Genomic DNA, 21,495 nt, shown 5'->3' on the forward strand with positions numbered 1-21,495 from the left:
GATCTGGTTTTACCACCAAACCAGTTCCTCAAAGTCAGGTGAATTTTTTTTTTTCTTTTTTTAGTTTTTTTTAGTTTTTTGTTCATTTTCAGATCAAGAGCAGTGTATCTTGGTTCTGTGAGTTAAGACCTGATAAACTTTTAGACTCAATTCTGAGAGGAAAAGCTAGTATCATTCAAAAATTACAGGTCACCAACCAGAACAATATTAGTTGAACATTGTTTCCAAGATTAATAAAGGACCTTTTGCAAAGATGTAGAAAGAATATTCAAATGTAGAAAATCCTCCAAATACGAAGCAGAGAGTTAATGCCTCCTGAATGCATTTAAGTAGAAGCATATTATTGTGCTTATTTTATTTGGTCTTTTTTAATGTTTATTTCAAACCGTCTACATTGTGGGGCCATTTAATTTCTATATGTTTGTAAGAATACAATAAGGTACATTTAGTTATCAAAGGAATTTCGTTTTTAAAGAAGGCAGTGCTTCATTTAAGTTTTTTTCTATTTTTTTCTTATAAATACCATTTTTAAATTTGAGATCATCTCTGTGAGATGTCAAGATCAAACTAATAGTACTGTTCCTTGCAAAAATAACATACTATTAAATAACTTAAAGGTAATATACATTTTAACACCAAAAAACTCCTCACTCAACAGTATGGCTTGTCAAAATGTTCCAATTTAATCTTTACTTAAGTGGACTTGTAGGGGTTTCTCAGACATTAAGATGGAACACTTTTTTTTCTTTTTTAAATAGAGATGGGGTCTCTCTCTGTTGCCCAGGCTGATCTTGAACTCCTGTCCTCAAGCAGTCCTCCTGCCTCAGCCTCCCAAAGTGGTGGGATTACAGGTGCAAACCACCATGCCAGCCCAAGCTTGAAGAATTTTTTTTGAGACAGGTTCTCGCACTGTCACCTGGGCTGCAGTGCAGTGGTAACAGTCATAGCTCCCTGCTCATAAACTCCTTGGGGCTCAAGCAGTCCTCCTGCCTTACCCTTCCAAGTACCTGAGACCACAATTTATTTTTGTAGAGACAGGGTCTCGCTATGTTGCCTATGCTGGTCTGCAACTCCTTGGCCTCCGTAAGTACTGTACTTGCACCCAGCCAAGATTGGAGAATTTTATACAGTTCTTGTAAGAAGACTGAACTATTAAATATCAAAAAACGTATGGGACTGTGCTACAACTTCAGAAAGATTAGCCTGAACAATGAAGAGAGAAGTATAGGCTGAATTGAAAGAAATGGAGGAGCCTAGTACAATGAGCCTTCGAGAACGTAACTGAGAATTTGAATTTGGTCATAAAAGCATTAAAGGGAGGGGGTAAAGGGGATGGCATAATCTGATTTATGGTGAATGGATAGATGGGGGCAAGAGTGCGGTTAGGAAGGTGATCAGTCAAGAGTTTATGGAGACTTGGAGTAAGGTTGCAGCATTATCCAACCTAAAAGCTTGTTTCAGCTATAGAGTTCACCACAATCTTAATTCTTAATCTTGGAAGATTCTGAATTTTTAAAGTCGTTGTCTTATAAGTTGTGAACAACAAAGAGTGTAACTCAGCAAATTTATTTCTTCGGTGGTTATACAATCTTCAGCCAGCAGCAAGTCACTTGGGAAACTCATGACCAAAATGTTCATGAGCTATTTTGGGGGACCAGTTCTCTAAGTCAGCAGACCTAGAAACTCTCCAGCCCTGGTCCTAAATATAAGAGTAATTAGTCATTGCCTTTAATACAATTATGCAGATAAAACTGGGGTTATTAGAAGTCTGCATACTTAGAAATGAAACATTAGGAGGTGCTACCTCAGATCTTGAGCCTATTATGTTACATGGCTAACATTAAAACTTTACCAACAGTAGAAATTTATTGTTCCTCTCAGAGCAGTTAGCTAACAAATCCACATGTGGCTTCTGGTTAATGTATTAGGCACTTCTGGACTGTTGGACTGAAGAGAAAATCATAGTGGTATTCTAGACATATTTGTTGAGCTCCCCCTTTGTGCAGGGAACTATGTACTATGTACTAAGAATAGATATAAATAAGATTTGATCCCTACCCTCAAGAAGCTTATTGTTCAGTGGGAGAAGCAGATTAGTATACTGGGTGTAAGTACCATGATACACAAAATCTTTAGGTATATGCAGGAAAAACATAGAGTAGTGGGAGATTAAGGACTAGTAGAGGCAGTTTTCAGGATTTTTTTTTGTGAGAATTAAGCTATAAGAGGGAAAGGAACATCTAAGCCCAATGGAAGCAAATTTTTAAAGTATGATTAGCTCCCATGGCCAAAACTGGAACAATTTGAACAATGAAATGAAGTAACATGGAATTATAACCCAAAGTATAAAATAAATATGTGAATCCGTGTTGATATAAACAAATGATTGAATAAATGTATAGAGAAGAGACAAATTTTCCATGAAGAATTCCAAATAATTTATGTAGGTAAATCAAAGAGATGGAGCATAACTTTCCACTCCAGTATGGTCTCTGCTTATTGACTTCCCTCCCAAAGAGTACAATATGGAAGAGGAGAAAAAAAGAGTCAATTTAAAATTGAGAAGCCTTACAAAGACTACCTTGGCCAGGTGATCAAGGTCAACATCCAAAGTGGTAAGTCATGTTGATAGTATATACTCTTGATAAGATGCAATGAAAAATGGCATTTTAACTCTGATCTTTCTTCCAAAAATAACCACATAACCCCAGCCTGAGAAAAACACCAGATGAATCCCTGTTGAGAGACAACCTACTATAGCAGGGGTCTCCAACCCCCAGGCTGCAGACTGGTACCAGTCCGTGGCCTGTTAGGAACCAGGCCAAACAGCAGGAGGTGAGTGGTGGGTAAGTGAGCATCACTGCCTGAGCTCCGCTGCCTGTCAGATCAGTGGCGGCATTAGATTCTCATAGGAGCATAGTCCCTATTGTGAACTGCACATGCGAGGGATCTAGGTTGCATGCTTTTTATGAGTATCTAATGCCTGATGAACTGACATGGAAGGAACAGTTTCATTCCCAAACCACTACCCCACCTCTGATTGTTTCAGCTAATAGAGTTCTCCACAGTTAATCTTGGAAGATTCTTAATTTTTAAAGTCATTATTGAGTTTCCATAGACGTCTGGTCTATGGAAAAATTGTCTTCCACGAAACTGGTCCCTGGTGCTAAAAAGGTTGGGGACCACTATACTATAGTACCTGATACTAAATACCACAAATTAGTTCTTCAATACCTGATCAGTGCTCAGTGACAGTTTTGTCGAAAGTCATCAGAAACGAAGTCTGGGCATCTGTCATAGCCATGAAGAGCCTAAGGAGACTTTACTGTGCTATATAACTGGATGGGATTTTAAAGCAGAAAAAGACATTACATAAAAACAAATCTGAATAAAGTATGGACTTGATATTATTGTGTCCACATTGGTTCATTGATTGTAACACACATACCATACCAACATAAGATGTTAACAGAAGAAGTGGAGTGTGAAGTATATGGGAACTCTCCTACCTTTGCAATGTTTCTGTACATCTAAACCTTGTTCCAAAATTAAAAGTTTATCAAAAATTTTTTAAATTTTAAAGTATGAGGATTATTATACTCAAAGTGGAAGACAAAGTAATGGGAGTGAAAGCTGGAGAAGTATAGATTATAAATCAGTGATCTGTTCCAGTTGTCAACTTAAAATAGGGACAAAGAATAGGGAGTTTAGAGATTTACATTTCAATCCCAACTTTGTCATTAAGAAATTGTGTCGTTTTGAAGAAGATGGTAAACCTCTTCACTCCATATTTATCTCTAAGATTATGCTGTACAAAGTCCATAGTCATTCTTGGTGATTTAGTCTCAGATATCTGAGTGCTGGTAGTTATTTATTTATTCTTTTTCCCAGAGATCATTACAGCTTCTCAATATGAGAATCAAGAACTTTTTCCATTCATGTATGATTTTAATTTGTTACTTCAAAGAACAAATCACAAATTTGTTCAGTTTTAGAGTCAAACTTCCTAGTGCCTAAATTCTGAAAGAGGTCTTAGGCTGGAAGTAGGTAGAATTTCTCATGAATTTTAAGTTCAAGTTCCCGAACATGGTAGCAGTTGACATTAATTATTGTGTGAAATAATCACCTTTGGTAAACAGCTGAAAGAATTTTTTTTTTTGAGGCAGAGTCTTACTCTCTTGCCCGGGCTGGAGTGCAGTGGTGCAGTCACAGCTCACTGCAGCCTCAACTTCCCTTGCTCAAGCAATCTTCCCTTCATAGCCTCCTGAGTAGCTGGGACTACTGGCACACACCATCATGCCCAGCTAATTCTTTTAATTTTTTGTGGAGATGAGCTCTCCCTATATTGCCCAGGCTGGTCTCAAACTCCTCCCACCTTGGCCTCCCAAAGTGTTGGGATTACAGGCATGAGCCACCACACCTGGCCCTGAAAGAATGATTTATCCTAGAAAATTGTTTGTGTGAGCTTCATTGGAAAAGCAGCTTAATAATTCAGTTCACTCCCTTCTTTGATACCTTAGCTAGTAGTTTGTAATGGGTATGAGCAGTTATTCCGAAGGAATGAGTAAAGTTGTTGAACCACTTGCATATGGTGGTTTCATTCCTTCAATAAAAATTTTAGTGGGCCGGGCATGGTGGCTCACCCCTGTGATACCAGTACTTCGGTAGGTCGAGACGGGCAGACTGAGCTCAGGAGTTTGAGACCAGCCTGGGCAACATGGCAGAATCCCATCTCCACAAAAAATACAAAAAATTAGCTGGATGTGGTGGTGGTGCACACCTGTAATCCTAGCTACTTCGGGGAGGCTGAGGTGGGAGGATGGCTTCAGCCTGGGAGGCAGAGGTTCAGTGAGCTGAGATCATGCCACTGCACTTTAGCCTGGAAAATAGAGTGAGATTGTCTCAAAAAAAAAGTTTAAAAAATTTTTAATTAAAAAGTCAATTTTAGGCCGGACACAGCGACTCACACCTGTAATCCCAGCACTTTGGGAGGCCGAGGCAGGCCGATCACGAGGTCAGGAGATCGAGACCATCCTGGCTAACAGGGTGAAACCTCGTCTCCACTAAAAATACAAAAAAAAAAAATTAGCCGGGCATGGTGGCGGGTGCCTGTAGTCCCAGCTACTCAGGAGACTGAGACAGGAGAATGGCGTAAACCCGGGAGGCAGAGCTTGCAGTGAGCCAAGATAGCGCCACTGCAGTCCGGCCTGGGCGAAAGAGCAAGACTCCGTCTCAAAAAAAAAAAAAAAAAAAAAAAAAATCAATTTTAGTGCTTACTGTGTGGTAGTCTCTTTTCCAGGATAGGAGTCAGCACATTTTTTCTGTAAATAGCTAGATAGTAAATATTTTAGGCTTTGTGGGCCAGAAAGTCATCATCACAACTACTTAACTCTGCTATTGTAGTATGTGAAAGCAGCCCTAGAGAAAATGTAAACAAATGAGTATGGCTGAGGATAGAGAGGAGAAAGTGCTTTTTTTATACTCTCAACAACCGGTCAATTCTGCAGTGGACACTGGCTGGGTGTCCTCTAATTCAATTCAGTTCATACACTATCTACCTGGAGATGTTACTGATGGAAGGTATCCGAGTTACTGGCAGTGAATTTGTACCGGTCTGCAACAATCTCAGTTCTCGCCGCCTCAGAAGAAAGAATTTGACTAACAGGCATAAGGCAAGAAAAGAGACCAAGGCAAGTTTCAGAGCAGCAGTGGAAGTTTATTTAAAAAGTCTTTAGAACAGGAAAGCAAAGAAAATACACTTGGAAGAGACCCAAGCAGGCACCAACATCAAGTGCCGTGTTTAACTTTGATTCTAGGGCTTTTAGGCTGGCCCCTTTCCCATGATTCTTCCCTTAGGTTGGCCTGCCCCCATGCAGTGTCCTTACCCTTGGGAGGTGAGCATGCACAGTGTGTTTAGGAAGTTGTACACATGCCTGCAGCTCTCTTCCTCTTTCCAGTGGTGTGCCCCCTGAAGGTCATACTCCGCCATTTTGTCTCTTAATACACATGCCTGGGAAGTTGCATCTCCCTGGTGTCTGCATTCAGTTAACACTTCAGTGCACCAGATGTGGACCATCAACAAGTGAACTATCCCTGGTGCCCAGCTGCCAATTTATCACTTTTAGAGAGGCAATGTGATAATTGTTGAACCATCACCCAACATTCCTAGTGGGTGGGAGAATAGCCCTCTTCTGCTCCACGCATGCCTGTCTAACCACCTGTAAAAAATATAGCATCAGATCCCACAGGTGAGGGCTCAGTCCCACAAGACTTCCCCCCTACCCACACCTCCAATGTCAGTTGAAAGCTCTGGGTGGTTTTACCTGTTCTTTTCACAAACTGTAAATCAGGGTTCCCATGAACCCTTCTTTGGGTTTGATTAATTTTCTAGAGCAGCTCACAGAACCCAGGGAAACACTTAAGTTTACCAGTTTATTAAAAGGGATATTTTGAAGGATACAAAGGAACAGCCAAATGAAGGTCTACATAGGATGAGGTCTGGAAAGGTCCTGAGCACCTGCACTTCCATCCCAGTAGAGCTGGAGTGTACCCCCTCCTGTCGCATAGATGCATTCTGCTATCCAGAAGCTCCACAAACCCAATCTTTCAGATATTTTTATAGGAACTTCATTACCTAGGCATGATTGATGAAATCATTGGTGATCAACTCAACCTTCAGTCCCTCTCCCATCCCCAGATGTCAGAATGGTTGGGGCTGAAAGTCCCAACTTTCTAATCATGCCTTGGTTTTTCCAGTGACCAGCCCCCATCCTGAAATTACCATCCAGTCATTAGTCAACTCATTAGCATACAAAAAGACACTTAAAGCTTTGGAGATTCCAAGAGTGTTCCAGGAAAGGGGACAAAGACCAAATATGTATTTCACAATGTCACACTGCTAACAAAACCACTGAAGTGTGAGTTGTCATGTGTCACAGAAATTTTTTTTTCAAGCATTTAAAAATGTAAAAGCATTTATCTCTCATGAGCCATATGAAAAAAAATAAAAATCCACGAGCTGGATTTGGCTTGCAGGCCACAATTTGCTGACCCCTGTTCTAGGTGCTGACTAGACAGCAGTAGCAGGAGAAAGAAAAAAAAAAAAGATGAAAATCCAAACTTTGCTGAGCTTGCGTTCATTCTAGTGGATAAAAGTACGTCCACAGAATGCCATTCTCTTTCCACAATGGTGTGGAGCACAGGAGCCTGGAAGGCCATTTTAGAGGGCATACCACCCAACTAAGAGGTTTGTTGTTGTTGGCTTGCACGCAATTTCCACAGGAGTGTACACAGCACTATTATACCTTGGTATGTGTGCTTTCAGAGAACCAAGGAACACTTTTCCTGTTAAACCTCAGTAATGTTGGGCAGGGTGGTTTGTGCCTATAATCCCAACACTTCAGGAAGCTGAGGTGGGAGGATGGCTTGAGCCCAAGAGTTTGAGACCAGCCTGAGCAACAAAGTGAGACCCTGTCTCTACGTAAGATTTAAAAAAGAAAAAAAGGAAAAAAAAAAAAGCCTGGTGTGATGGTGCTTTCCTGTGGTCCCAGCTACTTGGGAGGTTGAGGTGGGAGGATCACTTGAGCCTGGGAGGTGAAGCTGCAGTGAGCCATGATCAGGCCGCTGCACTCCAGCCTGGACAACAAAGTGAAACCCTGTCTCAAACAAACAAACAAATAAATGAAGCTCTGGAGACAGAACTTTCAGAGTTTCTTTGTTTTTGTTTTTGTTTTTTAGACAGAGTCTCATTCCATCACCCCTGCTGGAGTGCAGTTGCACAGTATCAGCTCAGTGCAACTTCTGCCTCCCAGGTTCAGTGATTCTCATGCCTCCCAAGTAGCTGAGATTACAGGCATGACCCACCACGCCTACTTAACTTTTGTATTTTTAGAAGAGATGGGATTTCACCCTGTTGGTCAGGCTGGTCTCTAACTCCTGACCTCATGAGGGTGATCTGTCAGTGTTGGCTTCTCTTTTCTTTTTCTTTTCTTTTTTTTTTTTTTTTGAGACAGAGTCTCCCTCTGTCACACAGGCTGGAGTGTATTGGCATGATCTCAGCTCACTGCAACTTCCACCCCTTGGGTTCAAGCAGTTCTCATGCCCAGCCTCCCAAGTGGCTGGGATTACAGGTGTGCACCACCATGCCCGGCTAATTTTTATATTTTTAGTAGAGATGGTGTTTTGTCATGGTAGCCAGACAGGTCTCAAACTCCTGGTCTCATGCAATCTGCCTGCCTTGGTCTCCCAAAGTGCTGGGATTATAGGCGTGAGCCACTGTGCCCGGCCCAGTTCTATTAATGTATCTCTAACAAAGATAATTTAGAAGTCTGAGGTTGAGATTATTTTCATTGAATACTCTGAAAGATTTGTGCTTAAGATATAGCCTGTTGAATGTGGGGAAACAGGATATTTTACAAGGCTGGCTTTTAATTTTTTCCCCTTTTCTTTCCCTTTTTCTCCCTCACCTTTCTGGTTCTTTCACCCTGAGCTATTGAAATTTCTTTTCTGAATATAAGGCAGTTTCTCAGGCTTGTAGCATTTGTATGGAGACTTGGAACCTGATTCTTTTTTGGAATGACCAAATCTCTTATAAGTATTCATATCTTATAGCTAATGTTTGTGCACTGGCTAGTTTCGAGGGGTTAAATTTTGAAAGAATTAATAAATTACTTTTCTGCTAAATTAGCTAGTATTAACAGGTAGCCATTTTTTAAAATATTCTTAATGTTTAGAGACTAAACTTTAGTCCAGGGGTGTCCAGTCTTTTGGCTTACCTGGGCCACACTGGAAGAAGAATTGTCTTGGGTCACACATAAAATACACTAACACTAACGATAGCTGATGAACTTAAAAAAAATTGCAGAAAAATCTCAATGCTTTAAGAAAGTTTACAAATTTGTGTTGGGCCACATTCAAAGCCGTCCTGGGCTGCATGTGGCTTGCACGTTATGGGTTGGACAAGCTTGCTCTAGTCAGTGTTTACACTTTAGAAGTCCTCACTTCCCCTTCCCAAATTCCATTTGGTGAGTCCCAGGAGAGACTCCCATGAGCTCCACTCCATGGTTCCCATGGGAAAGGCAGCCTTCTATTCCTAGAAATGGAATGTGGTGCTCTGTGCTGTTGAATTGCAAAGCTTTGTGGAACAGTTTTAGTAATATATCTGGAAAGGCTTCTGGCACTCTTAGAAATTAAAAAGCACTCCATGAATATAGGGTAGCATTAGCATATGCATATTAAAATCTAGTCACTCCTCAGTTTTTTTATTTTTTATTATAGGGAACAAAGAAGTATAAAGTATAAAAATTACCAAAAAAAAAAAAAAAAAAAAAAAGGAAGGTCAAATGGCTATTCTGGAATTTTCTTTTTTTTCTTTTTTTAATTTTTGTTTAATTATACTCTAAATTCTGGAATACATGTGCAGGATGTGCAGGTTTGTTACATAGGTATACACAGGCCATGGTTGTTTGCTACACCCATCAACCCACCGTCTACATTAGGTATTTCTCTGGAATTTTCAACAGATGTAGGGGCCAACAGGTATGGGGGTTATGGTGGCAAGACAGGGTTTGAGACTGGGAGAAGAGGAGGCCTGGCTAACAAAGGTGGTCTTTCTCTGTAGATGAAACATCACAGGTAGCAGCCCTCAGAGACAATAGATGACAAATGTTTCTTTCAGACCTTTAAATGTGTCAGACACTCAGCCTCAGCCCGGTGCTGGTGGCTCAAGCCTGTAATCCCAGCACTTTGGGAGGCCACAGGGAGTGGATCACGGGATCAGAAATTTGAGACCAGCCTGGCCAACATGGTGAAACCCCGTCTCTACTAAAAATACAGAAACTATCTGGGCATGGTGGCGGGCACCTGTAATCCCAGCTACTCCGGAGGCTGAGGCAGGAGAATTGTTTGAACCCGGGAGGCAGAGGTTACAGTGAGTGGAGATCACACCATTGCATCCCAGCCTGGGTGACAGGGTGAGACTCCATCTCGAAAAAAAAAAAAAAAAAAAAAAGGGTGTCAGACTCTCAGTTCATCCTTTCTAGATCCAGACAAGGGAGGGCCTCAGAGAAAGCCTGCTGCATCAGTGCAGATTCTATACAGATGCGAATCTCCCCAACACAAGACAGTTTTGCAGGACTACTTCTGTTTCAATTCCTCTGAAAAACCATCTCAAAATAGGTCAAAGAAATATATTTTGGAAAAAAGATTTTTATTTCCTTTAGCACCACCCCCAACCCTGCCCTACCTTTTGAAATTTTCCTTTCAGAAAGTTTCTCATGTTAAGAACCAACTTGATAGCTTTAGAGAGATTTGTTTTAGAGGCTGGTAGATAAGAGATTGGAAAGGAGGTGAGAAACAAATTGGGATAAGCAGAAGAGAGCAAATTTAAATAGATCATCTCATATCTTCTTGAATTAGTTTCTTAGTCCTGAGAATAGGTCAGTTCAGTTAAATTGCTGTGTCTCATTCCAAGAGGTGGTATTGTAGATGAGCTAGGGTTCTATATATGATGCAGGCAAACAGATCTTTAATAAAAGACATTTTATTGGAAACAGAAGAAAAAAGGTAATTCATAGAGTTGTCTATAAACTAGTTCTAGAGTTTCAAGTTCTGGATTTTCTGGCATTGTACATTTTCCTATACTATAGAATCAGGTGTTCTAGTGAACTTTTTAAGTAGTCCATGCATCAACAGACACAAAGGCTGTTTATATTGCAAGTTGCTATGGTTATTTCTCTGGAAGTTTATATCAAGTTTTCTAGCTTCAGTTTGTAGGGCATTAAGAAAAGCAGTTTTATTTTTTAGTGATTTCAAGTCAGGAAAATAGGAGAAAAATTAGAAAATGTCGGTTTGGAGACTTATAGCCAGGAAAGAATTTAGCATTTAGATCAAATTGTAGACAAATAATAACTAAAAAACAATGGTCAGGGCTAGAATCTAATGTCACATGTACTATAGTTTTCTTCTAAAACATATTTTTTCTCTATAATCTCCCATTTGTACCAAAGATAAATCATAGTGAAACCAATACATTTGCAAAATAAGTTTTAGTCATATTGTACTTAGCCTGATTATTTATATAAAGTACAGCAATAATAATGATTGGCCATATAGGGTCTTTTCAAGTTGGTTTTGCTGGAACTTTTTCATAAGGAATCTCAGATTAGACTTTAAAAATGCTCTTAATGTTTAGGAGCCAAGCCAAAGTTTGTAATACTTGTACAGATTTGATGAATTTCTTTCTTTCTCTTTCTTTCTTTCTTTTTCTTTTTTTGTTCCTAAAATATCTTGAAGTTCCTGTATCTGTCAAAAAGTGACATTTTTTTCTTATCACAAGGTTAGGAACCTTGAAAGGGAACAGTTGAGGCAAGATAGTAGGTTAGTCTTTAGATAAAGAAAATGTGGTACCTATACATCATGGCATACTATGCAGTTATAAAAAAGAACAAGATCATGTCCTTTGCAGGAACATGGATGAAGCTGGAAGCCATTATCCTCAGCAAACTAACGCAGAAACATGTTCTCACTTATAAGTGAGAGCTAAACAATGAGAACACATGGACACAGGGAGGGGCCTGTTGGGGGAGGGTAGGGGTGGGAGGGCATTAGTGAAAGGAGCTGCTGCATGTTGGGCTTAATATCTTGGTGATGGGTTGATAGGTGCAGCAAATCAGCATGGCGCATGTTTACCTATGTAACAAACCTGCACATCCTGCACATGTACCCCAGAACTTAAAAAAAATAAAATAAAAAACAGATGACTGGACACGGTGGCTCATGCCTGTAATCCCAGCGCTTTGGGAAGCCAAGGCAGGCAGATCACAAGGTCAGGAGTTCAAGACCAGCCTGGCCAATATGGTGAAACCCTGTCTCTACTAAAAACACAAAAATTAGCCAGGAGTGGTGGCCAGCACCTGCAGTCCCAGCTACTTGGGAGGTTGAGGCAGGAGAATCACTTGAACCCGGGAGGCAGAGGTTGCAGCGAGCCGAGATTGTGCCATTGCACTCCAGCCTGGGTGATGGGGCAAGACTCTGTCTCAAAAAAAAAAAAAAAAGATAGTAGGCCACTCTTTTTTAGTCTATTGGCTTTAAAGTCATCCTCAATTCCTCAAAGCAGTCTGGTCACATTTAAAATGTGACATTCCAGTCAAAGCCTTGGTAAAATAACCAGTGTCTCTAATTGTGTCCTGTCACTGAAGAAAATAGATTCTTATTAAACTTACACAAATAAATCTATTGCCATAAAATAAAAATACTCACAAATAGTTTCTGCATTCTGGAGGAATCGGGTAGAGAGAAAGGTAAATGTTTCAATTTTGTTCACAAAAGTTAACTTTACTCAATTGCTGTAAGCAATATAAGAGGAAAAAAAATTTCTTGACTAGAAAATAACATAAAAAGAACAAGTTTTTTTTTTTTTTTTTTTTAGACGGAATTTCACTCTTGTTGTCCAGGCTAGAGTGCAATGGCGCGACCTTGGCTCACCACAACCTCCGCCTCCCGGGTTAAAGTGATTCTCCTGCCTCAGCCTCCCGAGTAGCTGGGATAACAGGCATGCACCACCACACCTGGCTAAGTTTGTATTTTTAGCAGAGACAGGGTTTCTCCATGTTGGTCAGGCTGGTCTCAAACTGCTGACCTCAGGTGATCTGCCTGCCTTGGCCTCCCAAAGTGCTGGGATTATAGGCATGAGCCACCGCACCTGGCAAGAACCAGTAATGTTTTAAAGTGAAAACTTTAAAATCATTTGCCTTGCATTAGTTCAGTTTCATGTAACTAATTCTTCTGCTTGATGTTAGGTTAGCATTTTATGACTCCAGTTTTTCTCTTTGAAGGTTTTATAATTTTTACCCAATCCAATTATATGATCTCACAGTCATAAGCAGAGGTCATTATTTCAGAGTACCTGTCACTGTCCTATCCATGAATTTACTTGAAGAAGCACAATGTTTGAATAGTAGCTGATTATAAACTGCATTTTTGTGAAGAAACAGAGTGAAACAATAGTTGTGAATAACCAAAATTTAGAATAACCATCATTAAAGATACAATTGACAAGGAAATTTGTTATTTCTGTAGCAAACAACAATTTAACAGGATAATCATAACTATGACTGATAACATATAACCAGACATATCAAAATTTTTGGAATCTAACACAATTTTGGAACACATATTAACACATTTATACAACTATAACTGAAAGATTGTTAAACACTATTTCTTATTAACAATACTTCCTGTATGACTTTTACATACCAAATAAGACTAACATGTCTCTGTTGGACTTCCAGGGGCTTTTTTTTTTTTTTTTTTTGGAATGTCTAAAAGTTAACTTGAGTTCAAAAGGACATGTTAGAATTAATTTTGGGAAGTTTGTCAAATATCAATGGTTTGAAACACTTGATATTAAAAAAGAAAGGTTTGGCCAGGCGCAGTGGCTCATGTCTGTAATCCCACCACTTTGGGAGACCAACCAGGCAGATTTGGTGTTTGAAACCAGCCTGTGCAATGTGGCAAAACTCTGTCTCTACAAAAATTACCAAAATTAGCCAGGTATCGTGGTCCACACTTGTAGACCCAGCTACTCAGGAGGCTGAGGCTGGAGAATCACTTGAGCCCAAGGAGATCGAGGCTGCAGTGAGCTGTGATCATGCCTGGGTGCACTCCAGCCTGGGTGACAGAGCAAGACTCTGACTCAAAGAAAAAAGAAAGAAAATAAATTTTTAAATTATTGCTTTGGCTAAATGACTACTATTTTACAGTTATCTTGATCCTATTTTGATCAATTCTTTTAAACTTTTTTTTGTTGTTGTTTTTATGAGACAGGGTCTCACTCTGTTGCCAAGCTGAGTGCAGTGGCATGATCATGGCTCACTGCACCTCAGCCTCCCAAACAGCTGGGACTACAGGTACATGCCACCACACCTGGCTAATTTTTGTACTATTTATAGAGACAGGGCCTCTCCATGTTGCCCAGGCTGGTCTCAAACTCCTGGCCTCAAGCAATCCACCTGCCTTGCCCTCCCAAAGTGCTGGCATTAGGTGGGAGCCACCACACCAACCTTAAAGATTTGCAAAGCAAAACCTTTACTCCTTTGATGGGGCAGTTTTCCAAATAATTAAAAGATTTCATAAAGACAGCATAAGCAAATGTGCTCCTAGTTTTAGGGTGGGGGAGGGGTTGTAGTTTATTTAAAAGGTGAACAAAAATATTTTATTATCTATTATTAATATGACATGAAAATTTTATTGAAAAGAACAAATTTTATCCTTTTTATGTATCCTTAATATTAAAGTTAATTTTAAGAAAACTTTATAAACATCTAATTTTAGTTTTGACAACACAAAATAAGATTCTGTAAATAAGATTTTATAAAATATTTTATTTCATTTCAACTGTATTTTAAATGTAAAACCTTTTAAAAACCTTTACACTAGAAAAAATTACTTTCTCTTTAACAAAATCCATATATTGGTGTCTTTTTGTAATGTTTTATTAAAAAGACATTTTACTTTTCTTATATGTATACTTTGTGTATAGAATTTTAAAATATTTAGTAGTTTTAATAATATATTAATTACAATTTTAGCTCTTAATAACCCTGATTTTTAATGGAAAACCTGGGAAGTAAGTAACTGTGATTGTTATGTGTCAGGTGCAGAGCCAAGTACAGAGAACAGGACTGTGAAGACAGTATCTGGAGGATCTGACCCCTATTAGCATAGCCTGGAAACAGCTGGACCAGGGAGAATAGGGCCCAGGCACTGTGAACACACATATGTCCCCAGTCCTCATCATGGCCACTTGTCTAGACTCCAGAATCTAAACACTCAAAACCAAGACACAAGCTGAGAGACAAATTAAGCTAGTATTACTATTACAGAAATAAGAGTTTTATGACCCTAAAACATCAACTAGAGACAATATAAACCAGTCTGACCAACAGACCCAGGCAAACATGTCTGAATTAAATTTTGAAGATGTTTTTATTTTATTTTACCAATAATTTTTAAACTAGCTTTATTTATTAAAGATTTCTAAAATCACATTAACTTGAAAGTATTTGGACATACTTACGTTATGAGTACTTATTAATTTATGTCAATCTGGTACCATGTACACAATATGCAAACACAGACGTACATATGTGCACAGAAAAATACACAAATATAGATTTTGTAGCTTTCGTTTAAAAATTTTAGCCATGAAACAGGTAAAACTCACTAGTTTAAAAGGATAGTTAAATTTTGCCTCTGTAAATGGAATGGGTTAAAGTTTGTTCCACATGGCTAGAAGCCCTTATCACATTTTGGAGTAAACAAGGTAGCAAATTTACATATTAAAACACAGAGAGAATTTAAGCTCTTTAAAGAAGTTTGGGTATATTAAAGGAAGATTTAAAATGGGTATCAAGGTAAAATCATAGGAATAAAAATAAATCATAAGAATTTACCATACGATTCTACAAGGAAACCAATTTTATTTATCAGTTAGTTTTAAATTTAGTCTTCATTTTCCAACTAGGCCACTGAGCTCAGGGCAGAACCCAATAACAAACAGAGCGACAAAAGCATATGTAGTTTTCAGGGACTGCTGTGGTTTGTTTATCCCCACGAAGTCTCATGTTGAAATTTGATTTCTAACATTGGAGGTGGGGCCTGATGGCAAGTGTGTGGACTGTGGAGGTAAATCCCTCATGGATGGCTTGGTACCATTCTCATGGAAGTAAGTGAGTTCTCTAACCCTTTGTTCCTGTGAGAACTGGTTGTTGAAAAGAGCCTGGCACCTTCTCCTCTCTCTTGCTTCAGCTCTGTCACCATGTGAGCTCTGTACATGCCAGCTCCCTTCCTTTTCTTTTTCTTTTTTTTTCTTTTTTTTTTTTTTGAGACAGAGTCTTGCCCTGTCACCCACGCATGCAGTTGCATGATCTTGGCTCACTACAACCTCTGCCTCCCAGGTTCAAACAATTCTCCTGCCTCAGCCTCCCAAGTAGCTGGGATTACAGGTGCGTGCCACCCCACTTGGCTAATTTTTGTATTTTTAGTAGAGATAGGGGTTTCACCATGTTGACCAGGCTGATCTCGAACTCCTGAACTCAGGTGATCTGCCTGGCTTGGCCTGCTGAAGTGCTGGGATCACAGGTGTAAGCCAGCACACCCCACCTACCCTTCCTTTTTTACTATGAGTAGAATCAGCCTAAAGCCGTTGTGATGGTTAATATTGAGTGTCAACTTGATGGGAATTGAAGGATGCAAAGTATTGTTCCTGAGTGTGTCTGTGAGGGTGTTGCCAAAGGAGATTAACATTTGAGTCAGTGAACTGAGAGAGGCCACCCCACCCTCAATCTGAGTGGGCACCATGTAATCAGCTACCAATGTGGCTAGAATAAAAGCAGGCAGAAGAACGTGGAAGGACTTGACTTGCTGAGTCTTCCAGCCTTCATCACTCTCCCATGCTGGATACTTCCTGCCCTCGAACATCGGACTCCAAGTTCTTCAGCTTTTGGACTCTTGGACTTACACCAGTGGTTTGCCAGGGGCTCTCTGGACTTCGACCACAGACTGAAGGCTGCACTGTCGGCTTCCCTGCTTTTGAGATTTTGGGACTTGAACTGGCTTCCTTGCAGATGGCCTATTGTGGGACTTCACCTTGTGATCGTGTGAGTCAATACTCCTTAATAAACTCTCCTTCCTATATACATCTATCCTATAAGTTCTGTCCCTCTAGAGAACCCTGACTACTACAGCCATCATCAGAAGCAGATAGTAGATCCATGCTTCATGTGCAGCCTCCAGAATGGTAAGCCAAGTAAACCTATTTTCTTAACAAATTTACCCAGCCTCAGGTATTCCTTTATAGCAACATAAATGGCTAAGACAGAGCCTAATACCTAAATATGTGGAAAGCAGGTGCAACTGGAAGGCAGACACCCAAAACTTCAAGGGTCCGATTTTTACACTGTCGTTTGGCACCCTAAATAGAAGGAAATGTCATGGGACTGGAGAGTGTATTGCTTTCAGAGTATACCTTACTGTAAGGACATTTCTGTAAGGCTGCTGGGTGACCTCATGTTAATCAGCCCACTCTGTGATCAGCCCATCTCTCATGGGAATCTTATCCCTCAGTAGCAAGTGTTTCCACAGCCTCTAAGTGTTTAAACTGTACCCTTTTTATCTAAATGCACAAAGAAATAAGTAGCCCCCTGTAGAAATAACCATTTACAGCAACTGCTGTCAGCCACCTCCAAAACTATGGTTCTCACCAGTGACTTGTCAGTCACCATACACACAAGGGTCAAGTTTTCTTTTACAGTACAATGTAATTCCTTGTAACCACCCCCCCAACCACCACCACCACCACCACCAAAACGAAAGAGATCAAGGAATTTAATACAAAAGAGGGTAGAGCTTTAGACCTGACGAAAACCGGCCCAGGACTTTAGGGACTCCAGGAGGAAAACAGAAGACCCCCAAAAGAGGATGTGTGGTGTTTTTGCTGTGTTTCTCAAGGAGTCTCAGGGTTGCTAGAAGTCTCTCAGATTTTTCTTAATGTGGTCAAAGAAAAAAGGAAAAGTAATACAAGTGGAAATAAATGGAAGAACAAGTCTTAGAGGAGCCAATTTGGGGGAGATTTTGAGCTTTTTAAAAGGCCAATGAAGTTTACATGTTTTTGGTTTTGGGGTTTGTTTGTTCATTTTAACAAAAATCATACCAATATGAATGGAAGCAAATGAGAACTAAACCTAATTTAAAATGGGTTTCAGTTGACTGAAAATAACTTCTCAGAAACAAAATCCAAAAGAGAAAAAGCAAAAACACTTCTAAAAAATATATTTGCCACTTAAATATCAGCTTTTAATTAAACTTCTGACCGTAGAGATATCTTCTAAAATCTCTGATTTTCAGATGTTAGCTGGGACACACAGCTGATATTCCTGGCTTTTGCACTTTTTACCAAAGGTAATCTCCCAAGTGACTTACGAAAATCAAAGTCTTGACCAAGGTTATGACTTAATCAAAGATGCATGAGGCCTCTCTAAAAAGATGTAAAGCAGTCCTCACAAGATCTAGAACCACCCCAAAGACAGTTAAAGAAAGGAAACTTTCACTGCAAATGGAGTACAACCCACATCTGTCTGGCCATATTCTCTAGGATCTCAGCTTCTCAGCTGACTGTGAACACATAAAGACCCAAAAAGACTCGTATGCCTCCACAGACGGAAGGAGATAGGAAATCAAAAGCTGTTTAAAAGGGGAAAAGAATCAATAATTCTAAAAAGTGAAAAGTGACACAAATATTAAACCAAAAGGGACTGGTTTCCTGACTGAGAAGCAAACCCAGGCCAAGGTGGTGAAGCATGGAATTTTAACTAGACAACAAGGTGGAGTGGCTGTCATTAAAATACAAGGGATTTTAACTTTATTTTAAGTCAGATTTTTGCTCTTCAATTTCGTCAAGAGAATTTTTAAGGCTATCCACGACGTTATTATGTGTCTTTTAAAAAAATATGACCTTTTCTCCGCCAACCATAGTCTATAGACCTTTTTACATAATTGAATATTTTCAATTATTGACATTTTGTGTCTAAAGGTTGACTTAACATGAGACATTTTCATGCAAAGTCTTCAGTGGTTGTAGAGTCTATTGTTTTGTGAATAAACAAATCTGAATCTATTTTATATGATATTAAAAAATTTGATCTCATAAATACAAACAAGACAATTGTTTAGAATGAGAGTCTAAAATCTTTTTTTAATTTAGGGGTCTTTCCAATTTAACAAATCCATCATTTGGCCACTGACGTTGAGAATTTCCAATGGTGTACTTATTTCAATAGCAACTTAATTCAATAAGTCTTTTTATCGAAAGCCCAGGGGGTAATTTACCAGGTTTAGAACAAGTTTTTAGTTTTCTGGAGAGGGCATAGAAGAGATGGTTTCAATTATCCCCCAAAATCTACTCCCAGGAATAGGCTAAAATACTAAAAGACTCTTGTTACCACATGTGGTTAAGGATGGTGTTTGTGTGTACAGTGCCTCCACTATCCCACATATTTGTGGGAGGCTGCCAGTCACAGACACATTAATCTGTGACACTGGCTATGCCCTCCTAGTATTGGACTTTCCCAGGGACAGCAAGGGTTGAGATAACAAAAGCTCCTTGTGAATGGGACCTTCTATTAAGACAAATCCCCCTGAGAGTTTGACGTGTTCAGAACAAAAAGTGTGTGCTGGCAGGGCGCGGTGGCTCATGCCTGTAATCCCAGCACTTTGGGAGGCCGAGGTGGGTGGATCACGAGGTCAGGAGTTCAAGACCAGCCTGGCCAACATGGTGAAACCCTGTCTCTACTAAAAATACTAAAATTAGCTGGGCGTGGGTGGCAGGCACCTCTAATCCTAGCTACTTGGGAGGCTGAGGCAGAGAATTGCTTGAGGCAGAGAATTGCTTGAACCCGGGAGGTGGAGGTTGCAGCGAGCTGAGATCAAGCCACTGCACTCCAGCCTGGGTGAGAGAGCGAGACTCCATCTCAAAAAAAAAAAAAAAAAAAAAAAAAAAATAGGGTGTGCTGATATGTCTCAGGGTTCCAAATCTTTTTAGGCTGGCCACCAATTTGAACCAAAAACTATATCCCTCCCTCTGCCATGATGGCAGAGACCAAGAAACAATGCTCCCACTTGTTCACAAGCCAAGCTCTCAAGGACATAAAACAAGATAAGAATGGAACCTCATCTGGTTTTTATATCAAAGACTCACAGCAGTTTGTCTAAATAAATGCCAGTCTGGTCAGAACTGTGAAACTGGTCAATCCACAGGGCTGGCCTGAACAACAGACTTATGAGGGTTTTACGTTTGTGTTCTACCATATGGTACCCCACTTTATGATAGGCAACACAAAAAGACAAAGAAAAATACCGTTTTGAGGAGAAAAAGGATTCAACAATATGAATATTTATACCAAAAGGTACACCAGAGTCACTACACCAAAGACTAGTCACACAAATCCTTTTCTCCCATTAGTCAAGATTTTAAAGGGGCAAAAGAGACAGTGATTTTTACCATCCATTTGACCAGACTACACAGAGAGAGAGGCAAGGAGCCTAGCTGGTAGAAATTTCTTACGCTTCTGCTGGCATGTCTGATCCTGAGTTTTCTTGTCTGTGGCTTCCAGAAGAGCAGAGTTTTGGTATCCTGCTCACAGTGCCAAAACTATAGGGGCCAAAGGAAAACTTCCCCTTTGCCCTGTGAAGGGTCGCTTAAAATCAGCTGACAAGAAGGCAGATGAATAGGAGAAATGGCATACAAATCTATTAACAAGCAGAGGAGAGAACCACAGAGTGATTGCCCCAACCTCCCAATAGGGTTCAGAAGCTTATATACCATACTGAGGTTACAGAAAGAATAGGGGCTTGCAGCCTGGCCCAAAACAGGTTATGGTGGTTGCTATATTTGGATGTTTGTCCCCCAAACCCTCGTGTTGAAATTTGATACCCAACCTTGGGATTAGGGCCTAATGGGAGGTGTTTGTCATGGGGGTAGAGATTCCTTATGAATAGCTTGGTGTCTTTCTCATGGTAATAAGTGAATCCTTGCTCTAATAGTTTCCATGAGAGCCGGTTGTTAAAAATAGCCTGGCACCTCCCCTCTCTTGCTTTCTCTCTTGCCATGTGATCTCTGCACATGCCGGCTGTCCTTTATCTTCCACCATGAATGGAAGCAGCCTGAGGCTTTCACCAGGCACCAGACACACTCTTCCCAGCCAGCAGAGTTGAGAACCAGATACACTTTTTTGTTGTTGTTGTTGTTCTCAAATGTTTATTTTATGTACAAAGAACTATCATGGCTTTTCATTGAGTAGATGCCTTGGATGATCCTTTGAAGGAAGGTCATTTAGTCCAACTTAATGAAACCGATATCCTTCGCGTACTGACGGAAACACTGGGGGCACATATTGAGGCCATATTTCCGGATCAGACCCTGCCGGTTTGAACAGACGCGACAAGAGCGAGAACCCTGGCCGAATTCTCGCGGGTGGTTCCAGTACAGCTGCTGGTGACCCATCTTGCTCTCAGGAGTGCAACGAGGTAAAAGGCCAGATACACTTTTTTTTTCTTTATAAATGACTGAGTCTTATGTATTCCTTTATAGTGATATAAACAGATGATGACAATGGTAAATCTGACTACAGTGGTAAGACAGGGTATAGGAGGGGAAGAAGAGGAGGCCTGACTAGCAAAGGTGGTCTTGCTCTGTAGATGAATGAACCTCACAGGTAGCTGCCCTCAGACAGGATAGATGGTAAATGTTTCTTCCAGACCTTTAAAGGTGTCAGACTCTCAGTTAACCTTTCCTACATCCAGACAAGGGAGGGCCTCAGAGAAAGCCTGCTGCATCAATGCAGACTCTATACAGATGCAAATCTCCCCTACACAAGACAGCTTTGCAGGACTACTTCTCTTTGCAAGTTCTCTGAACAACCATCTCAAAATATGTCA

General features: G+C 40.1%; 1 protein-coding gene across 1 annotated transcript; it reads right to left on the reverse strand.

Moving 5' to 3' along the window:
* Positions 1 to 20,710: 20,710 nt before the first annotated feature.
* On the reverse strand, positions 20,711 to 21,086 carry LOC101152940 (small ribosomal subunit protein uS14-like). Its single transcript, XM_055366540.2, has one exon. It carries the CDS (start codon positions 21,059 to 21,061, stop codon positions 20,891 to 20,893), a length of 171 nt encoding a protein of 56 aa, XP_055222515.1. The 5' UTR covers positions 21,062 to 21,086; the 3' UTR covers positions 20,711 to 20,890.
* Positions 21,087 to 21,495: the final 409 nt, after the last annotated feature.

This window comes from Gorilla gorilla, chromosome 1 (assembly GCF_029281585.2).
Source record: "Gorilla gorilla gorilla isolate KB3781 chromosome 1, NHGRI_mGorGor1-v2.1_pri, whole genome shotgun sequence".
Lineage (NCBI taxonomy): Eukaryota > Metazoa > Chordata > Mammalia > Primates > Hominidae > Gorilla > Gorilla gorilla.

Coding starts and splice junctions, on each gene's coding strand:
- LOC101152940 (XM_055366540.2), bottom strand. CDS start 21,061: ATGGGTCACCAGCAGCTGTACTGGAACCACCCGCGAGAATTCGGCCAG.